General features: G+C 49.7%; 2 protein-coding genes across 7 annotated transcripts in view; one reads left to right on the top strand and one right to left on the bottom strand.

The window, feature by feature from the left end:
- Window positions 1-1,063: 1,063 nt before the first annotated feature.
- EMC4 (ER membrane protein complex subunit 4) lies at window positions 1,064-6,102 on the top strand. 2 transcript variants are annotated; one of them, XM_054992398.1, is made up of 6 exons: window positions 1,064-1,144; window positions 3,441-3,532; window positions 3,657-3,771; window positions 3,944-4,097; window positions 4,993-5,153; window positions 5,423-6,102. In XM_054992398.1, exons 2-6 carry the CDS (start codon window positions 3,447-3,449, stop codon window positions 5,456-5,458), a joined length of 552 nt encoding a protein of 183 aa, XP_054848373.1. In that variant the 5' UTR covers window positions 1,064-1,144; window positions 3,441-3,446; the 3' UTR covers window positions 5,459-6,102. The 2 variants fall into 2 exon arrangements, with proteins under 2 accessions (XP_054848373.1, XP_054848372.1); XM_054992397.1 differs by lacking the exon at window positions 1,064-1,144 and adding an exon at window positions 1,333-1,871.
- Window positions 6,103-6,111: 9 nt separating this feature from the next.
- SLC12A6 (solute carrier family 12 member 6) overlaps window positions 6,112-17,202 on the bottom strand; it is a 50,636-nt gene continuing 39,545 nt past the window's right edge. For 4 of the 5 annotated variants that reach the window (XM_054992392.1, XM_054992394.1, XM_054992395.1 and 1 more), the window contains 15 exons: window positions 17,058-17,156; window positions 16,838-16,895; window positions 15,664-15,838; window positions 15,405-15,523; window positions 15,227-15,325; window positions 14,114-14,233; window positions 13,081-13,185; window positions 12,711-12,879; window positions 11,556-11,751; window positions 11,280-11,449; window positions 11,056-11,187; window positions 9,964-10,071; window positions 9,677-9,861; window positions 8,036-8,169; window positions 6,112-7,927 (listed from right to left, as the gene is read on the bottom strand). In XM_054992392.1, the coding sequence (XP_054848367.1) occupies window positions 7,836-7,927; window positions 8,036-8,169; window positions 9,677-9,861; window positions 9,964-10,071; window positions 11,056-11,187; window positions 11,280-11,449; window positions 11,556-11,751; window positions 12,711-12,879; window positions 13,081-13,185; window positions 14,114-14,233; window positions 15,227-15,325; window positions 15,405-15,523; window positions 15,664-15,838; window positions 16,838-16,895; window positions 17,058-17,156 (1,961 nt within the window). In that variant the 3' untranslated portion in view covers window positions 6,112-7,835. The remainder of the gene's footprint in view (window positions 7,928-8,035; window positions 8,170-9,676; window positions 9,862-9,963; window positions 10,072-11,055; window positions 11,188-11,279; window positions 11,450-11,555; window positions 11,752-12,710; window positions 12,880-13,080; window positions 13,186-14,113; window positions 14,234-15,226; window positions 15,326-15,404; window positions 15,524-15,663; window positions 15,839-16,837; window positions 16,896-17,057; window positions 17,157-17,202) is intronic. The other variant, XM_054992393.1, reaches the window with a different exon arrangement.

Below are 17,202 nucleotides of genomic sequence, written 5' to 3'. Positions count from 1 at the left end.
AGTAACTACCCCCGTTCCCTTAGGATGAAAAGAGATGAAAGGCAAGGAGATTTGCGATCAGATCCCCCAAACCATTTTAAAATGCTGTTCAAATTGTGTTGGGTCGATTCCAGTTGGGAGGGGAAGAAGGGACCTCTCTTTCCTTTCTTACAAACACCATTGTGTGATTTTACCACCTGGATATAACCCTATGCCTGGTTAGTAACCTTCAAACAAAAAAGCTGGCAGTGCAATCCTAAAGAGTCCAGTAGCACTTTTAAGATACCTCTGATGAAGAAAGCAGTGGTTCTCGAAAGCTTATGCAATCAAGTCGGTTAGTCTTAAAGGTGCTACTGGACTCTTGAGTATTTGAACTACAGACTAACACGGCTAACTCCTTTGGGCCTAAAGAGAGTTATTCCAGTATAAACCCATTGGTTTCAACGGGCTGAGACAGGAGTAACTTTTTTTAGGACTGCACTGTGAAAGATCAGAGTGGGTTCGATCTAGGGTTGCCAGCTCCAAGTTGGGAAATTCCTGGAGATCTGGGGGGGGGGGGGAGAAACCTGGAGAAAGTAGGGTTTGGGGAGGGAAAGGACCTTGGCGTGGCATAATTCCATAGAGTCCACCCCCCAAAGTAGCCATTTTCTCCAGGTGGATTGAGCTCTGATGCCTGGAGACCAGCTGTAATTCCGGGAGATCTCCAGCCACTACCTGGAAGCTGGCAACCCTGGTTGGATCCCAGCAGCTTTTCTGCTTCTGTGAAAAGGGATCCCATTTGAACTTCTTCGAAGCTCTGCCCCCGGAAACGTGGGAAAACCTTGTCGGTCTCTAAAGTGTCCCAGATTCAAATTCTGATTAAGTGGCGTAAATGACTTTTCCCGATCCAGAGTCCTTGGCCTAGGAAGCGCCCCCAGTGCTGAGGCGGGAGCCTCAAGAAGCGCCACGGAGAATCCAGCCCAAGGGCTGTCGGGAGCGGCCCATTCCACCGTGCGTCTTCGCATCCCTCTAGCCGCTCCCTTCCTGCACTCTATGGTATTCCGAGGAGGAGGGCGGCTCTGATGACGTTTCCGGAAACGGGGGTGTTGCGGAGAACCGGAAATAGTGCGGCTGAGCCGGAAGTAGTGTTGCTTTGGTTTCTGCAAACGCCGGCTCGGTTAAGGCGGTGAGCAATGGGGAAAGGGGGAAACTCGCCGGGTCTCAGGGGCGGTTGAGGCCGAAGCAGCGCCGACCTTCTCCCTGTTTTCTGTGTGGGCTTGTCCGCTTGGGGAGGGGCACTAGTGGGGGACAGGTTCTAGGGTTTGTCAACCTCCAGGTGGGGCCTGGAGATCTCCCGGAATCACAAATGAAATCCAGGCTACAGGGATCCGTTCCCCTGGAGGAAATGGCTGCGTTGGAAGGTGGACTCTCTGGCATTAGACTTTGCTGAGATTCCTGCCCAGATCTCGCCGCATCCCCAAATCGCCAGGAATTTCCCAACCCGGAGCCGGCAAGCACAGTACACGAGATCATTGGGATTTTGGTAGAGGTGACATTTCTCCATCTGCGATAGGATTGCCAGCCGTCACATGGTGGGTGGAGAGCTGGCATTACAACTGCTCTCCAGAGGACAGGGATCGGTTCCCCTGGAGGAAACGGCTGCTTTGGAGGGTGGGATCTAGGGCATTATACCCTGCTTAGATCCCTCCCTTCACCGAAGCCGCCTCCCCAGGTTGCATCCCCAAGTGTCCAGGCATTTCCCAACCCAGAGTGGGGAATCATCTCCCCCTCGCCAGTTCCCTGCCACTGCGTGCTCAGGTGAGTTTTCCTCACAGGGTTGTTGTGAGGATAAAATGGAGAGGTGCAACAAATCCGGAGGGAGAGCAGGATGAAAAGAAGATGTAAGTATCCAGGTGAGTAAGTTCTTTATGGATTTAAAGGGTGTCTGGTGAGACAGCAGCACTTCTTAGGGTTGCCAGCTCTGGATTGGGAAATCCCTCGAGATGGGAGTGGAGCCATGGGGAGGGCAGGGTTTGTGGAGGTGAGGCTCCTCATCGAGGTATAATGCCATAAAGTCCACCCTCAAATTCAGCCATTTTCCCCAGGGGAACTGATCTCCATCACCTGGAGGTCAGTTGTAATTCCTGGAGATCTCCAGCCCCCACTTGGAGGCTGGCAACTGTAGCCCACTGTTGGGGAGTTTAGTGTGTCAACTGCCTTCAGGGGGGAACAGACGGAAGAACTAGGAATTGAGTGGGACTGGAAAACTCAGAAAGGAAAGCCCCTTGGGGTCAAGAGGCCATGGAAATTGTGGCACCTGCAGGCTGGTGATGGCTTTATCGTTTTTTGCAAGGGAGCAGAATGTGAAAGATTTGGCTGGTTTCCTGTGAGAAAGGGGAAGGGTTTGGGTTGTTTGTTCACAGCCATTTTTAATGCACATTGACCTTCGTAATGAATGTCGTACTGCTTTGAGAACACTCAAAGAGTGTGGCGTGGTTAGAGTGCTAGGCTGGGAGATCTAGGTGGGAATCCCCACTGTGCCGTGAAAGCTTACTAGGTAACCATGGGCTGGACCTCACAGGGTTATTGTGAGGATAAATTGGAGGAAAGGACACGTATAAGCCACTTTGGTTCCCGCTAGGAGCAAGGATTGGGTTTAAATGAGGTAAATCAGTGAGTAGCCAATTGTGGGAGCCGGCGATTCTGCCTGTTATTTGGGGAGACTGTGGCTGACGGTCACATTTGAATCCAGTTTCTCTTGGTGTGAATGCTAAGCAAGAAGTTTTGGGGAGGTGGTGTACCACTTGTGATTTCTCAAAAGTGACTGAAGGTTGAAGCAGGGTGTCAGTCTATGGATGACAGGCTGTGGCAGATAAACCCCTGCACCCTCACAGCAAGAAATCCATGATCTTGGTTGAAAGGCTTTATTTAGGGATCTGATCAATTCCACAGATATGTCCATAGGATTGCTCAAGAGTAAAGCAATCGTACAAGCAAGTTGACAGGAATACTTAAATGTGGGAAAACCATTCTTCTTATAGAGCACAATTACTCATTCCCCCTCCCAACAGTAAAACACAACTTTTGGCGCGAAGTTTACATATCAAGTAAACATATGCATATGCATAGTTACATATGCATAGTTTACATATCAAGTCCAGACACTAGGAAGGCATAAGATTAAAGTTGAAACACAGTGATTCATGAGAATGAACAGTTTACAAGGTCAGAAGCTCTGGGAGCTTCAAAGCATGTAGATAAGGCACCTGCGGCTTCAGTAAGCCTGTGAAAGCAAGGCAATTCATGGCATTGGCAATATGACATCAAGGTGCAGCATCAACAATGGTTCATAGAAACTGCAATGGCTCATTTTAACAGCTCAGTTTAAAATAATGGCGTGGATGAGGTGCAGACATGACACGGGGAGGTTAGTATCTTTGGGTCTAGGTAGAGGGCTCATCAAGGGACTGTCTCTGTTTCAGGAAGAGATGAGCACCCCAGGAGGGCTTGCAACCAACCGTGGACGGCGTTTCAAATGGGCCATTGAGCTAAGTGGCCCAGGCAGCGGCAGTAGGTGAGTACCTACTTGGAGGTCAAGACATGGGCATCCTGAGTCAGCAGATCTTGGGACATGGCTGCATCCCTGGAACATACCTGAATTTGGCTGAAGCACATCTCACCTTTTTTTCTTTTGCCAGGGGCCGCAGTGACCGAGGCGGTGGGCAAGGGGATACTATGTATCCTGTAGGGTACTCAGACAAGCAGGTGCCAGACACGAGCGTGCAAGAGACAGACCGTATTCTAGTGGAAAAGGTACTGTAGGGGTGAGGAGGCGGGGCTAGCAACTGGATCCCTTAGTGTACTCTGAGGAGGTGCAGAAAGAATCGGCAAGGATCTCCTCTGTTGGGCTTCGGGAAAGCGAGATGTAAACTTGAATCTCCGTTTGTATCTTGGATTCAGCCCCTTTTCTCTCCCACCTTTTCAGCGCTGCTGGGATATTGCCCTGGGCCCCTTGAAGCAAATCCCCATGAATTTATTCATCATGTACATGGCGGGTAACACAATCTCCATCTTCCCCACCATGATGGTCTGTATGATGGCGTGGAGGCCCATCCAAGCTCTTATGTCCATCTCGGCCAGTAAGTGCATTACCTTCTAAAATCTCAGCAATCTCTTAGAATCGTTGGATCCTGCACCCTTATTCTCTTCACTTCATCCTACCTCCTTTTCCTCCCTCGAGAACTCAGTTCTCATCTATGATCTTAGCAGAAAAGACTACAAAAAGCATAGCAAACTTGCCCCGGACTGAACCACAAGAGTCCAGACGAGAGAGAACATGGCTGGACACTTCCCCCTGAAAGAAAAGAGGAACAATTCACTCTCGTTTACTCTGTATGCAAAAACACACACGTTCTTGCTGTTGCGGAGTAGTTTCTTTGGGTGGGTATGTTCCAGGGATGTATGGAGAGCAGCTGGTGCTGTTTTCGTTTCAACTGGGACTCTCTGGGTCTGGATGCCGTGTCAGGGCTGATTGTTCTGCAGAGATGTCAGCTTACCTGCGGCGTTTTTCTTGGCCCTGGCAAGTTTGCCACTCAGAACATCAGACAAAGGAAAGGCAAGCCAATGCGGAGTGGGGCTCAGAGTGTAGGATTACTAGGAGACTTCAAGCCTGCACTCTGCACGGAGCTCACTGGGTCAAACTCAGTCATTCATTCGCAGTGTTGTGTGTTTGAGGATAAAATAAAGTGCTGCTTAAATGGCCCTCCTGCTAAGATTTTCTAATAGGAGCGAGTCTTTGCCTGAACTCACGCAGTATGGAGTGGATCATTAAACATGCCAGAGCAGAAACTTTTTGCTGCTATGCCTCCTCTGTCCCTTGAACTGCTTCATGTTCAGAAGAATTTGCAGTGGCTTTCCACAGATGTAACACGTGTGGCATGTCATTCCAGAGGTGCAAACACACCTTTGGATCAAAACGGGCCGAAGTTGGTTCTTCCCAGCTGCAGACTGTTTTGTCCCCTTTCCCTCCCACAGCCTTCAAGCTACTAGAGAGCTCAAGCCAGAAGTTCCTGCAGGGTCTGGTGTACTTAATCGGCAACCTTCTCGGGTTGGCCCTGGCTGTGTACAAATGCCAGTCGATGGGGCTGCTGCCAACTCACGCCTCAGACTGGCTGGCGTTCATTGAGCCCCCTGAGGTGAGTGAGGGAGGAATCTGGGGCCTGAAATGGCTTATAGAAGGGGGCAATGTTGTGACAGGTGCAAGGATGGTGGGCGACCTAGGACCGCTCTCATTCGACTCTTTCCTCTGAGAAAAATCACTGCTAGAAGAGGGGTTACAAGAACACAGTGATAATAAGGTTCTCTGCTTGGGCCCAGCATTTTGGAACCTGCCAATAAGGATATTGCTCAGCCTAGAAAATGTTCAGGTGTGTGGATGATGCTCTGTTCTTCTCTCGATTCCCAGCGCATCGAATTCACCGGTGGAGGTCTAGTGTTATGACCCTATTTGGTCCCTGAACCCAGCTGCTGCTTTCGAGGTCTGGATTTCCACCACCAAATACTCTTTTCCCTTCCGTCAACTCACTGAGAACGCTCACCAGTTTTAAGGAGGTTTGGTCCTACTGAAGAACATCTGGACATACAGATGTAAACACAAAGGACTTATTTCCGCCCACAGGGGAGGTCATCCATCTGGCCAAGTTCTCTCCCCCGCACTGCTGCTCCGTTTGCCTTCCCCTTTTGTTGCCATCCGAATAAAAATGTTGTAAAGGAGTGTCTCCCCCTGCCCCTCCCCTCGAAGCAGGCATGGCAAAACTCTTCTTCGGTTTTCTTATTTTAGAAAATAATCGAATCATTCTTGAGAACAGCGAAGGCTACCGAATGAGGCCAGAAGGCCAAAGGAAGGGGATGTGGCTTCAGGGCCCTGTTTTTGTCCCCTATTCATAAATGCTGGTATAAATTATTTAGAATAATTACCCAGTAGAATGGCGAAGTCACCGGGTTTTTTGCACAAGCATTTCCATTGCTTTGTTTCTTAACAGGTCAGATGTTTTTCAAGAGGTGATGGCAACCAGCTGAACAAACAATGTGGTTATTGAATGGCACTGCATATGTGATGGGGAATTAAAATTTGATTTCCAGCGATCTGTTTGCATGCGTGAGTCCTCTATTGCTGCCAGCGTCATCCTGTGATTAACATTCATGAATCACAGCAACTGGTTTACTGCCGTATGCATATTGAATTTTTAAAAAACATACAACATGCTCATTGCCGCTTATGAATTCATTACAATAATGAAAAGGCTTAGGCTGTATCGTGTGCATTTATGTTACAGGGCAAGTGGATTGCTTAGAAACTTTTGCTAGCAAACAGACAGCTAACAGACAAAATAATATATAAAAAAGTTTATTACTTACATAATTCAGAAGCCAAAAAAACAAAAGGAAAATCCACACACACTAAAACTTGATGCTATGTAAACAAGACCGTGTTGCCAATAAATTAAAAAGCCTCTCGCAACGACTGTGTGAGATTCCCTTTCAAAATAAAGACTGGAGAGTCTGGAGACGTGTCTGTTTTAAGGCTACCCCAAGGGGAGTGGTCCCTGCGCACTGCTACTGAGCCAGGGGTGCGTGGAGGAGAATTCGATATCCATCATTGCAAGTGGGTAGGGTGACAGGCAGAGAGGCTCCTTTCCCATCTTTGGGGTGGGGGTGCTTTTCCGATGTTCGCAATACAGCACAGGGTGGGTCTTTGCAACGGACATGCCTGTTATTAAAAAAGCTCACTCTTGTTTGGCATAGACAGAGTTCTGATCATCTCCTCGCAGCCAAGTCTGGGGGAGGGAAGTGGTGGCAGCTCCAGAACGTAAGACTGCAGTAGGAAGCAGGGAGCTGTTGCCAAAGCCGCTTTGCTACCCTGCCTGCAGTCTGCCTTTGCCAACTCGCAGCCAAAAGCTGTTGCAGCCTCTTCAACAACAGAGCACACTGCAAAACTCCTGCAGGCAGCAAGTAGGAAAAAAGGCCTGCCTGCCTTGGCCGGATAGGACTGCCAGAGTCGTACAGGGAGGAAGGGGCAGGGCGGCTGCATCTATTCTCTCATCAATATGCCACCTCCAGCCTGATTTAGAGGGCAAACAGTTGCCTCTCTCCTTGGCAAACGGTGAATCTGGGACTGCAAGATGCCACGAGAGTGCAGGGAAGAGGATTAAATACTGTACAAGCTCAGGCCGTCCTTCCAAATGTCCTCCCTGCTTTGATGTCAAAGGCAGGAAGACGTTGGCACTGGCTAGGAGGAGGGAATGGCACAGGGGGCGCTGCATCTCCCTCCCAGTAGCATCACCTCCCCACCCCATTCTGTAGTGGCACCAGCCACCCAATGTCTTTCCAACATGGAAACAGTCCGGTCGCTTCCTCCAAACCATGTTGAACTAGAAAGGCTTATTGCTCAATTCTCATAATGGCCAGCAGAGGGCAGCAGCAACTGAAAAAAGGGAGGAGGAAATCCAACTTGATTTTTACTCCTTTTGACCCCTCCTACTCCAAAACCGCACTTGCCTTCCTGTCCCCTACACGGGGTAAGGGACGAGGAGACTAAATTCTACCCGGAGCTATCCCCCCATCTCAATAAAATCAGTTTTTCACTCCCGGTCTGTGCTTCTGTTCCTAGCAGGTTTCTCTTCCTTTACAGATAAGGGGAAATTTCTGCCTTCCATTCTCCCAGAAGGGAAAGCCAGCCAGCCCCAGGAAAGTGGCAGCAAGGGGGGGGGGGGCACTGATAGCGGCTCTCCTTGGGAGACAGTGGCAGGTGGTGACAGGCAGAATGCAGATGATGGTTGGTCAAAAATGTCCCTCAACAGGGAGCCCTTCTGGCGCCCCTAAGAGTAGATGGTGATGACCTCACTGCCGCCACCTCGCACGAGTAGCACACGTTCCAGCCCCTCCGTCAGGACCTCCAGAAACTCCATATCTGCAGAGGGAGGGCAGTCAAGGAGCCTGCACTGCACCGGGACACTGTGTGCCCCACATCCGGTCCCTCCACAGCCCAGCACACGATCCCACCAACAGCAAAGGATACAGTTCTCATCTCCTTCCGGGTTACGGGGCGGGCCTGGCATGTTCAGCAGCACCAGCTTGGCCTCGTGGGACTTGTTGACGATGACTTCGTTCAGCTTCACCGCCGTGTGCATGCGCCGCACATTGGACTGATCCCTGTAGTGGCAGGGGGAAGGGAACAAAATTAAGATCCAGCATGGGATAAGCATATTTATTTCCTCCTAAGAGCTCAGAGCTGCGTACCTGGTTCTCCCCTCCACCATTTTATTTTTACTGCTACACGGTAAGGTAGGTTAGGCCACCCAAACACCACGGGAAATTCTTTGCTCAGCACCAAAATGCACTCAGAACCATGACCCCAAGTTATGCTGGGAGTCAGAAACGGTTGTTTTGTTTTATTGCTATATGTATAATTCTAGTTTTTTTAGATTTGGTTTTGATTATATAAAACTTGTAACAAATATATATATATATATATGAAAAGACAATCTTGGGGTTGGATCTAACGGTAGATTTCCACCAACAAAAATTGGAGGGGGAAGAGTTTTGCTGAATCCCTCCTTCCACTGCAAATTCTTCCCTTGAGTCCCAGGGGTCCGAGGTCCCTCAGGATCAAAATTTTAGGGAATTCTTTGGACTGCAGTGAGATTGGAGAGGTGAGAGTCATCCTGCTGAAAAATATCCCTTCCATTGGATCCAGCCCTTTGTGTCACTACTCAAGAGGATTCAGGATTTCAAGGGACATAGGGTAGCCAAGAGCTGCTGTAGCATAGTGGTTAAGTACTTGGGCTGTGAATCAGCACTGCTGGTTTGAATCTCGCTACTGCCCTGATCTCAGCAGGTGGCCTTTGGGTCAGCCACTCAGCCCCGGCTGTACTGTGGGGGTAATAATACACTGATTTTGTTCACATCTCTGAGCAGGGCACTAATCCATCTAGAAGGGTGGTATAAATGAATAATTTTAAAAAAAAACAATTTAGTAAAGTAGACCAATAGTTAAATCAGTAATCTAAACTGCAGAATTTTAAATGTTGAATATAATGTTAAATGCTGCATATAAAATGTTGAGTATAGTGTATTTTAATATAAATAAGTATGGGGATGAAGAGAAATATTTTGTAGCTGTTACATATTCTATTTCTGATACTTTGTTCACTGTCTAATGCTATTTTCTGAGTTAAAATTTAAAAAAATACTAAAAAAGAGTGGTATATAAGCACAACTATTGTTAGTTTGCTGCAGTCAAAATACAGCACTTTAAAGATTAACTTATTTTGGCATAAGCTTTTGTGAGCCTCTGTCATCTGACAAAGGCGGTTTTCACACCTCTTTAAAATAACACGATACTCACGGAAGGCTGCCTGCTCCCTCGCACCATTTTTGACGCCATCCGTGATGATGGCACTTTCGTGGCTGCTGATTTGTTAACGGATGGCGTCAAAAGTTGTGCGAGGAAGCGGTCTTCTGTGATCACGCTATGTTAAAGACATGTGAAAACGGCCACAGACTGGCAGAAGCTGATGCCAAAAATGTTAAAGGTGCCACCAGACTTTTTAAAAGAATGCCAGGCAAGAACGAATTCTGCTTAGTGAACTGGAGGGGGATGTCTGAAGATTCCCCTCCGCTGCTGTCTAGGCGGAACAGTGAGTCAGCGAGTGCTTACGGCCGCATGTTCAGCAGGTCCTGGAAGCCCTCCAGAGTCTTGTGCTTCTGCATGCGGGATGCCATGTACTTGTCCTTGGTCCAGGTCATGTGCACCTTTTCTTGGTAAGTCTCTGTCTCCTCGTCGTCATCTGAGCCGATGCTCGTCAACCGCAGCATGGAGTTCCTGTCCTTCACCAGCTGGGCCTGGAAGGCAGGTGACTCAGGTGGGTCACCGAAGGAGCAACCGGAAAGGGCTGATGTTGCGACTTCTCCCCTCCTGCCCTGGCGCGACCCAAACCAGCTCACCTCTCGGTCCCTCTCGGTCTTAGAGAGGCGCATTTGCCTCAGCATCTGGGAACGCTGCTCCATCATGAGGGTGCGCTCGTATGTGTAGGCAGAGATGTCGCTGTCGTGCTATCAGAGGTGAGAAAGCAGAGCTGAAAGCAGAGAACCTGAACACGGAGTGCAGCCATCTTGGGCCAGGTCACAACTCAGCACGTAACTGTGCCCAGATTTCTTAGTGCTATATCAGGCATATATATATGCATATATATAGTGCTATATAGTGCTTTATCGGGCACAGATGTATGTATGTAGTAAAAATCTGCACAGCTACTGCCATGTCTTGGATATTGGAGTAGTATGGTCTAGCCGTTTTCTCTGAAGACAGAAAGCACGTACAAACAAAACAAATCCTAGGAGCTAGTCCTCAGTTACTGCTAAATTCAAAGACTGAGTGGGCATTGGTGGGATTTTTGTATTCTGCGTACCTGGTTTTATTTCCCTGACCTTCATTCCCTGGTACCTATCCAAGTTGTCATTTATTTTATTTATATTTATAATTTAGATTTGTAAAAATCTCTATCCCTGAATACACAGCGCTTAGGGCAGTGAACAACCTAACAAGAAAAACATTCATCAATAACAACGCAATTTAAAATAGATCAAAATTAAAACTCTCAGATGGTGTTAAAGCTTTAAATATCAAATGTTATGTCCCACAAGATAGAAAGGGACAGCAAGGAAACACGGAGGAGGGGAGGAAGGAGGAGGGAGTGCCAGTAGATGGTATCTGTCGCCGTCCTCAACCAAAAGCCTGGCGGAACATCGCCTTACAGACCCTGCGGAACTTTATTAGGTCTCGCAGGACATGGATGTTATTTGGCAGAGAATTCCACCAGGTAGGAGCCAGGGCAGAAAAAGCTCTGGTTGAGGACAGCCGGACTTCTTTCGGACTGGGCATCCCCAGTAGATTACTCCCTGCAGAGCGTAGCACTCTTTGGGGAACATGTAGGAGGTGGTTCCAGAGATACGTGGGTTCCTGACCGCTCAAGACGGTAAAGGTTGTCTTGACAAAAAAAACCTCCTCAAGACTGTCCCCCCTTGGATGTTCCTCACCATTTCCACCACCTCCACCTCGGCCTCAATGCGCAAGTGGTACAGAAAGGTAGCCAGGTCCTTCTTCATCTGGATGCTGTTGTCCTCCAGCTGGGCTACAGTGAAGATGCGGATGTTGCATTTCCGCCACACCTTTGGACGGAGGAGGAGGAGTCAGTGGGCCCCCAGCTGCCAGCCCACCTTCCCTCCGATTTGGCTGCCCCACTCACGTTCTCTGCCCACACCTTGTGCTGCTTGAGGAGGAACGGGAGCAGCATGAGCATCCCGCCGTCGTGCACGATCCACCAGACGTCGATGTAGCCCTCAAGGAAGGGTTCTGTATTGCTGGGGAAAAAGGCCACGTTCTTTGCCACCAGCAGGGCTAAGTGGGCAGCAGTGGTCACTCGCACGGTGCCTGCAGGGGAACAGAATTCGAAAGCCATACGTCTTGGTCCCTCGCGAAGAAGAGGAAGGCCCTTCGCCTCCCTCCTCCCACACCCCACCCTTGGCAGAGACCCTACCGATGAAGGTCTTCCAAGAACGGGCGTCCTCGCTCTGGCGCCAGGCATTGGGCCAGCCCATCACCACAGTGTTGTGCTTCATACCACCCAGCCCGCATGACTGAATGAGGTGGGAGGTGCCCTCTCGCACCTTGGCAGCCACCACCATCTGGCAGAAGCCCTTCACCCGCTCCGACTCCATCAGGTGCTTGATGGTCTGAAACGACACACGGCAGGCTGCTGGAGGGGGCTAGCATGCTAAAGCCCCTCCCCTGTTTATCCTAATCTGAGAAGTGCTCTGCCACAAAGACAAAGAATCCGTGAGGTTTTGATGCACTGGGAGTGCTGGGACGGGCCAGTCACCCTCACTGCGGGGGGAGGTGGTCACTAAAATGACTTTGCTGGGAGGATTTTGTGACTAGTCCATAGGATAGATCTGAAACCCAGAATACGGTTTTAGTGCCAGGAAATGATCCCTGGGAATAATAATAGTAGTGTGCTTATATAGTGCCCTTCGGGACAGATTAGTGCCCCACTCAAGGGGATGAACAAAGTCAGTGTTATTATTATCCCCACAATAAAACTGGGGAACTGGGCTGAGAGGAGGGGCTTACCCAAGGCCACCTGCTGAGCTCATGGCAGGAGTAGAAGTCGAACTAGCAGAGTGCTGATTCGCAACCCAACCACTTAACCACTATGCTACTGCAGCTCTCTGGGAAAAAGGGAAATACTAATAGATTTATTAACTACTAAGACAGACCACAGACTCCTTGGCCTCTGAAGCACAACCTTTGCCAGTGCTGCTGCTAGGCTTTATTGTGCAGAGACATACTGGAGGAAAATTCATGCCTCACGTAGTCTGGCTGGTCACAAGCCACATCCGTTCTCCAAGCATGGGGCCTGGACACAGCTGGATCAGAACCACCTGTTTAATCAGTCAGGCTGTCTCTCGGATGAGCTCCAGAAGCCAGTGCAGGGACTCTGGAACTCAGTTCTCCCTCTGGTTCTACAGATTGGTGGGAAAGGGTGGGGGGATCCCTTGCTGATTAAAACTGCAGGGCTCTCGGATGAGCTGGCAGGTTTTTCAGGGCAGCCAGACGGAGCTGCTGGCAGTCCCAGTGCCTCCCACTTCACAGATGGGGCCTGGTCTCCTGGTGAACTTGGGCTGAGGTTTACCTGCTCAGCAGCCAGCGCGTCACTATAGCACTCCAGGAAGTTGCCCACCATGACCGAACCTACAATGGTGAGGCCCTTGCCAGCTTTCAGCTGGGAGGCGAAAGTGAGCAGGCGCGGGTGTTTCACATGCAGGTCCTCGTCCAGCTTCAGCAGCACCAGCAGCTGCGGCCTGAGGAAGAAAAGGAGGTCCACAGTGACCAGGGGGGAAGCAGACCGGCAGTCTCGGGCTGTCATGCAGATCAGGAACAGGCACGGAGCAGTCCCGAGCACAACATATGCACACACACACGCTCGCACGCATGAGGTTTCTGCACTTTGTACGTGGCCCCCACAAGGAGGTGGCAGAGCAGCAGGAAGTCTCTTCCCTTACCTCCAGTTCTTGGTGTGGGGTGGCCCCTCCTCGAGGCGCAGCAGGGCGAAGCGGGCTGCGCTCAGGGACAGGCCTCGGATGCCGTCCCCCCATTCCTTCTCGGCTCTGAGGGGGAAGCACAAAGCAGTCAGCTACTCAAGGAGATCAGGAGAGCAACGTTGCCCCGTTCCCCACTCCCCTTTTCCGGAAGCCTAAAGTGGAGAGGAAATGTGGGAAGGAGAAGCCACAAGGGCAGATCCACCCTGAAGAAAGAAGTCGAGTGTTGGGAGCGCCCCCTCCTGTCCTTGCATGCATGTGCATGGACCCTCAAGTCAAAACTGACTTACGGAGACCCCAGCAAGGGGCTTTCAAGGCAAGTGAGAAGCAGAGGCGGTTTGCCATTGCCTTCCTCTGCAGAGTCTTCCTTGGTGGTCACCCATCCAAGTACAGGCCCTGCTTTGCTTCCAAAATCTGACAAAATCGGGCTATGCCATGCCACCTTCCCTCCTGCCCTGACCTCACTACTGTCTAAATTTCTTGGTGAAGGAAGACACCCGAAGACTCCAAACATCCTTTGTCTCTGACAAACACTGCATTTTTCTCAGTAGGGGGAAAGAAAGCAGGAGTCCTGACCTCCCCTTCAGCTACCTGAAGAGTTAAAAAACCCAGATCGCAAGAGCTGAGTACTAGATGTACGTTATTATCTCCAAAAACTCATGAGCAACCTTGGTAATACCAGCAATGGAGCCAAAGGCTGGATGAGCCAGTTTGGTGTAGTGGTTAAGAGTGACGGGATTCTAATCTGGAGAACTGGGTTCGATTCCCCACTCCTCCACTTGAAGCCAGGTCACAGCTCTCTCAGAGCTCTCTCAAACCCACCTGCCTCACAGGATGATTGTTGTGGGGATAATTGTCCTGAAGGGCGGTATATAAATCAAATATCATCATCATCATCATTAAACAAAGAACCCCAGAGTGCTGCTCGCACTTTGCTATATAGGGCTGCATACAGGGGGTCAGGAACCCAGAGTCCCGGCAAGCTGGAGACACTCACCCCTGGTACTCGATGTACTTGTAGATCATTCCAGCTATTACCATAGCAATGATGGCGTAATACCAAGAGGAGATGAACATAAGTGCCACACAGATACTCATGCCCATGAAGGAAAGTGCCCTGCAAGAGGAGAAAGGTGTGGACATTTGAGGGCTTCCAGCAGGATGCAGCACCTGCCCCTGTCTGCAGTCGAGTAGAATTGAAACTTCAACAAGTTCTGCAGTCATACTGCAAGATCAAGATCAAGATCTATTTGTTTCACATCATTTATTCTGCTTCTGTACTTTTGGGCTTTTAGTAGGCGAGGCGGGGGCAGGGAAAGGACAGAAAAGTAGAGGAGAGGCTTACTTTTTAACTTGGCAGCAAAAAACCTTTTTAAATGATATAAAATTGTCAGCATGCTGGCTTCCATCCAGACAGAAGTCACCGTACTTGTCATCAAATGTGCTAAATACATACAGCCCTCAGATAGCCAAAGAATCCAAACCCCCTCCCCACGTCCAATTTTTTAATGCCAAATTAACCTATCCTATATTAATCTACAGACCATCATCTTTTCCTGCAAACCTAGATAAGAGAACTCAAGAATTTCTCTACACGAGATGCCTCGGTGCGTGTTTGTCAGGTGCAAGGAGACGCAATGTTAGCTGGGAAGCATAGTTTAAAAAGACAGAGCCGGCAGAGAGTACTCCTCAGAGGGTTTGTCAATTCCAACTTCACCTCCCTGAAGCCTCTGTCAATTTCACCTCTCCAGTCTAAAAGTGGGTGGGATCGCAACCAGAGGTCAGCGAGGAACGGAAATGGCTGGAGCTGCCTTCCAGAGCCGGGCTTGGACCGGGAAAGGTCATAATGGGCTGAAGTTTCCCATTTGGCATTTCACAGCCCCTTCACACCGCTCCAGTGTATAGCAAAGCTTTTGCCCTGCTGCCGACTATGTCTTTTTAAACTACCCTTCCCAGCTAACGTTGCATCTCCCAACACGTGTTCTTCACCTGTCAGATATCTCGTGTAGAGGGACTCTCGGGAGTCCCAGTTCCCAGAATGTCCACATATTCTCTGCCTTCTGCTTGTATCCATTCCTTTCTCCCCATTCCACTACCTCACTGCTCTTACCAGTGGTAATACCGAAAGCGTGGTCTCCAGTTGGGAGTGCGCAGTAGGGTTTGTAAGGCGCAGGCTAGGTTGACGAAGAGGTAACACATCAGGAAAAACCTAGGAGAGGAATAAAAACGAAGTGAGGTCTGTGGTCCCCGTTCCCTAGGGGGTCTGAAGTGATCAATCTGGCACTTACATGGAAAGAATGGGGGCAACCATGTCCAAAGAGGCAATCAGGATCCCCAGTTCTGCAATGCCTGCCGTCAGCAGCAAGGCCCAGGTGGGCTCCCCGTTGGCTTTGCCGTGGCCAAACACCTACATGGCAGAGGTGAAGCGAGGGATGAAGAGACAGGAAGGCACCACCCAGCCTCAGTCATTCAGTAAGTGGACAAAAGCTCCCCACAAACAAGGTGCTCTTGCTTCGTGACAAAAGAGTAAGCTGCTGCCATCCCTACCCGCAGGAATGGGATAATGTTGTCCTTTGCTATGGCCTGCAGCAGTCTGGGTGCACCAGTGAGGCTCTGTAGCCCAGCCCCACACGTGGAGAAGAAAGAACCGATGACGATGACCCAAGGAGAGGGCCAGGAGAGCGTCCCCACCACCAGGTTCCCGTGAACCGCATCGCCAAACCTGCCCAACAGGAAAACAGAAGAATGAGACCACATGCCCCAGTTCATCCCCAACGTTTAGCCAAGAATTCGTCCACAGCGTTTAGCCAAGAGAATGTAAAATCTGCATCCGGAATGAAATCAGATGACTATTTATAGTTGCGTAATTAGACAATACCCTAATCTGAGTCCGGCCTAGCCCAATCTCATCAGATCTCGGAACCTAAGCAGGGTTGGCCCTGGTTAGTCTTTGGATGGGAGACCACCAAGGATATAAGTATAACAACAGTGTGCTTATATGCCACTCTTCTACAGAGAATAGTGCTCTACACAGAGCGGTGAACAAAATCAGTGTTATAATTATCCTCACAATCCAGCTGTGGAGCTGGGGCTGAGAGGAGGGACCCGCCCAAGGCCACCTGCTGAGTTTTAAGACAGTCATGGGAGTCGAACCAGCAGAGAGCTGATTCGCAGCCCAACACTTAAACACTATGCTACAGCAGGGTTCCTGTGCCGAGACAGGCAATGGCAAACCACCTCTTTTTGTTTCTTGTCTCAAAAACTCTATGGGGTAACCATAAGTCAGCTGCAACTTGATGGCAATTTACACGCTCACAACTGAGCAATCCATCACGGTGTTTAGAGTTGAGGAATATTTAGCAAGGTCTAGGGAGACAGGCCAGAAGGGATTCTAAGGACACTGTTGACATCAGGGATACCTGATGCTTCCTGGGGAACCCTACCTCACATCTGGGACTAATAATAACAACAACAATAATAGCACTTATAGACAAATTAGTGCCCCACCTGGAGTGGTGAACAAGTTAGTGTTATTATTATCCCCACAATGCAGCCAAGGAGCTGGGGCTGAGAGGAGTGGCTTACCCAAGGAGTGGCTTACCCAAGGCCACCTGAGCTCATGGCAGTAGTGGGATTCGAACCAGCAGAGTGCTGATTCGCAACCCAACCACTTAACCACTGTGCTACAGCAAGTTAAGAGAAAACAAGGCATCATACTCACTTGTCTCTGAGAACAACACCATCAACACAAGCCCCAAATAGTACCACGTTGCTGAGATCTGGTGTGTCAAACAGTTAAGGAGCTGTCGGAAGCCGGCACAAGAAAGAGCAGCTTGTTTCACGGTGTGAGGATGCACGGGGCATTCTCACACCTGAACTCTGTCCCTCCTTGTCCTGCCCACCCACCCTATTTCACCCCACCCTTCTGCCCATCAGGATACACACAAAGGAAGTGGTGAGAATGGCCAGGATGGTACCAATAGGGATAGATTTCTGGGCATCCTTTAAGTCCCCGGAACGATTGGATCCAGCCATGATCCCTAGGAAGATAAAAAACACAGAACCCAGGTGGAGGAGGGGCTTGCC

This window comes from Eublepharis macularius, chromosome 12, assembly GCF_028583425.1.
Source record: "Eublepharis macularius isolate TG4126 chromosome 12, MPM_Emac_v1.0, whole genome shotgun sequence".
In the NCBI taxonomy this organism is placed as follows: domain Eukaryota; kingdom Metazoa; phylum Chordata; class Lepidosauria; order Squamata; family Eublepharidae; genus Eublepharis; species Eublepharis macularius.
This window is presented reverse-complemented; position numbering and strand designations above follow the sequence as displayed.

Coding starts and splice junctions, on each gene's coding strand:
- EMC4 (XM_054992398.1), top strand. CDS start 3,447: ATGAGCACCCCAGGAGGGCTTGCAACCAACCGTGGACGGCGTTTCAAA. Junction 3,772..3,943: donor ACCGTATTCTAGTGGAAAAG/GTACTGTAGGGG, acceptor CCACCTTTTCAG/CGCTGCTGGGATATTGCCCT. Junction 5,154..5,422: donor CGTTCATTGAGCCCCCTGAG/GTGAGTGAGGGA, acceptor CTCGATTCCCAG/CGCATCGAATTCACCGGTGG.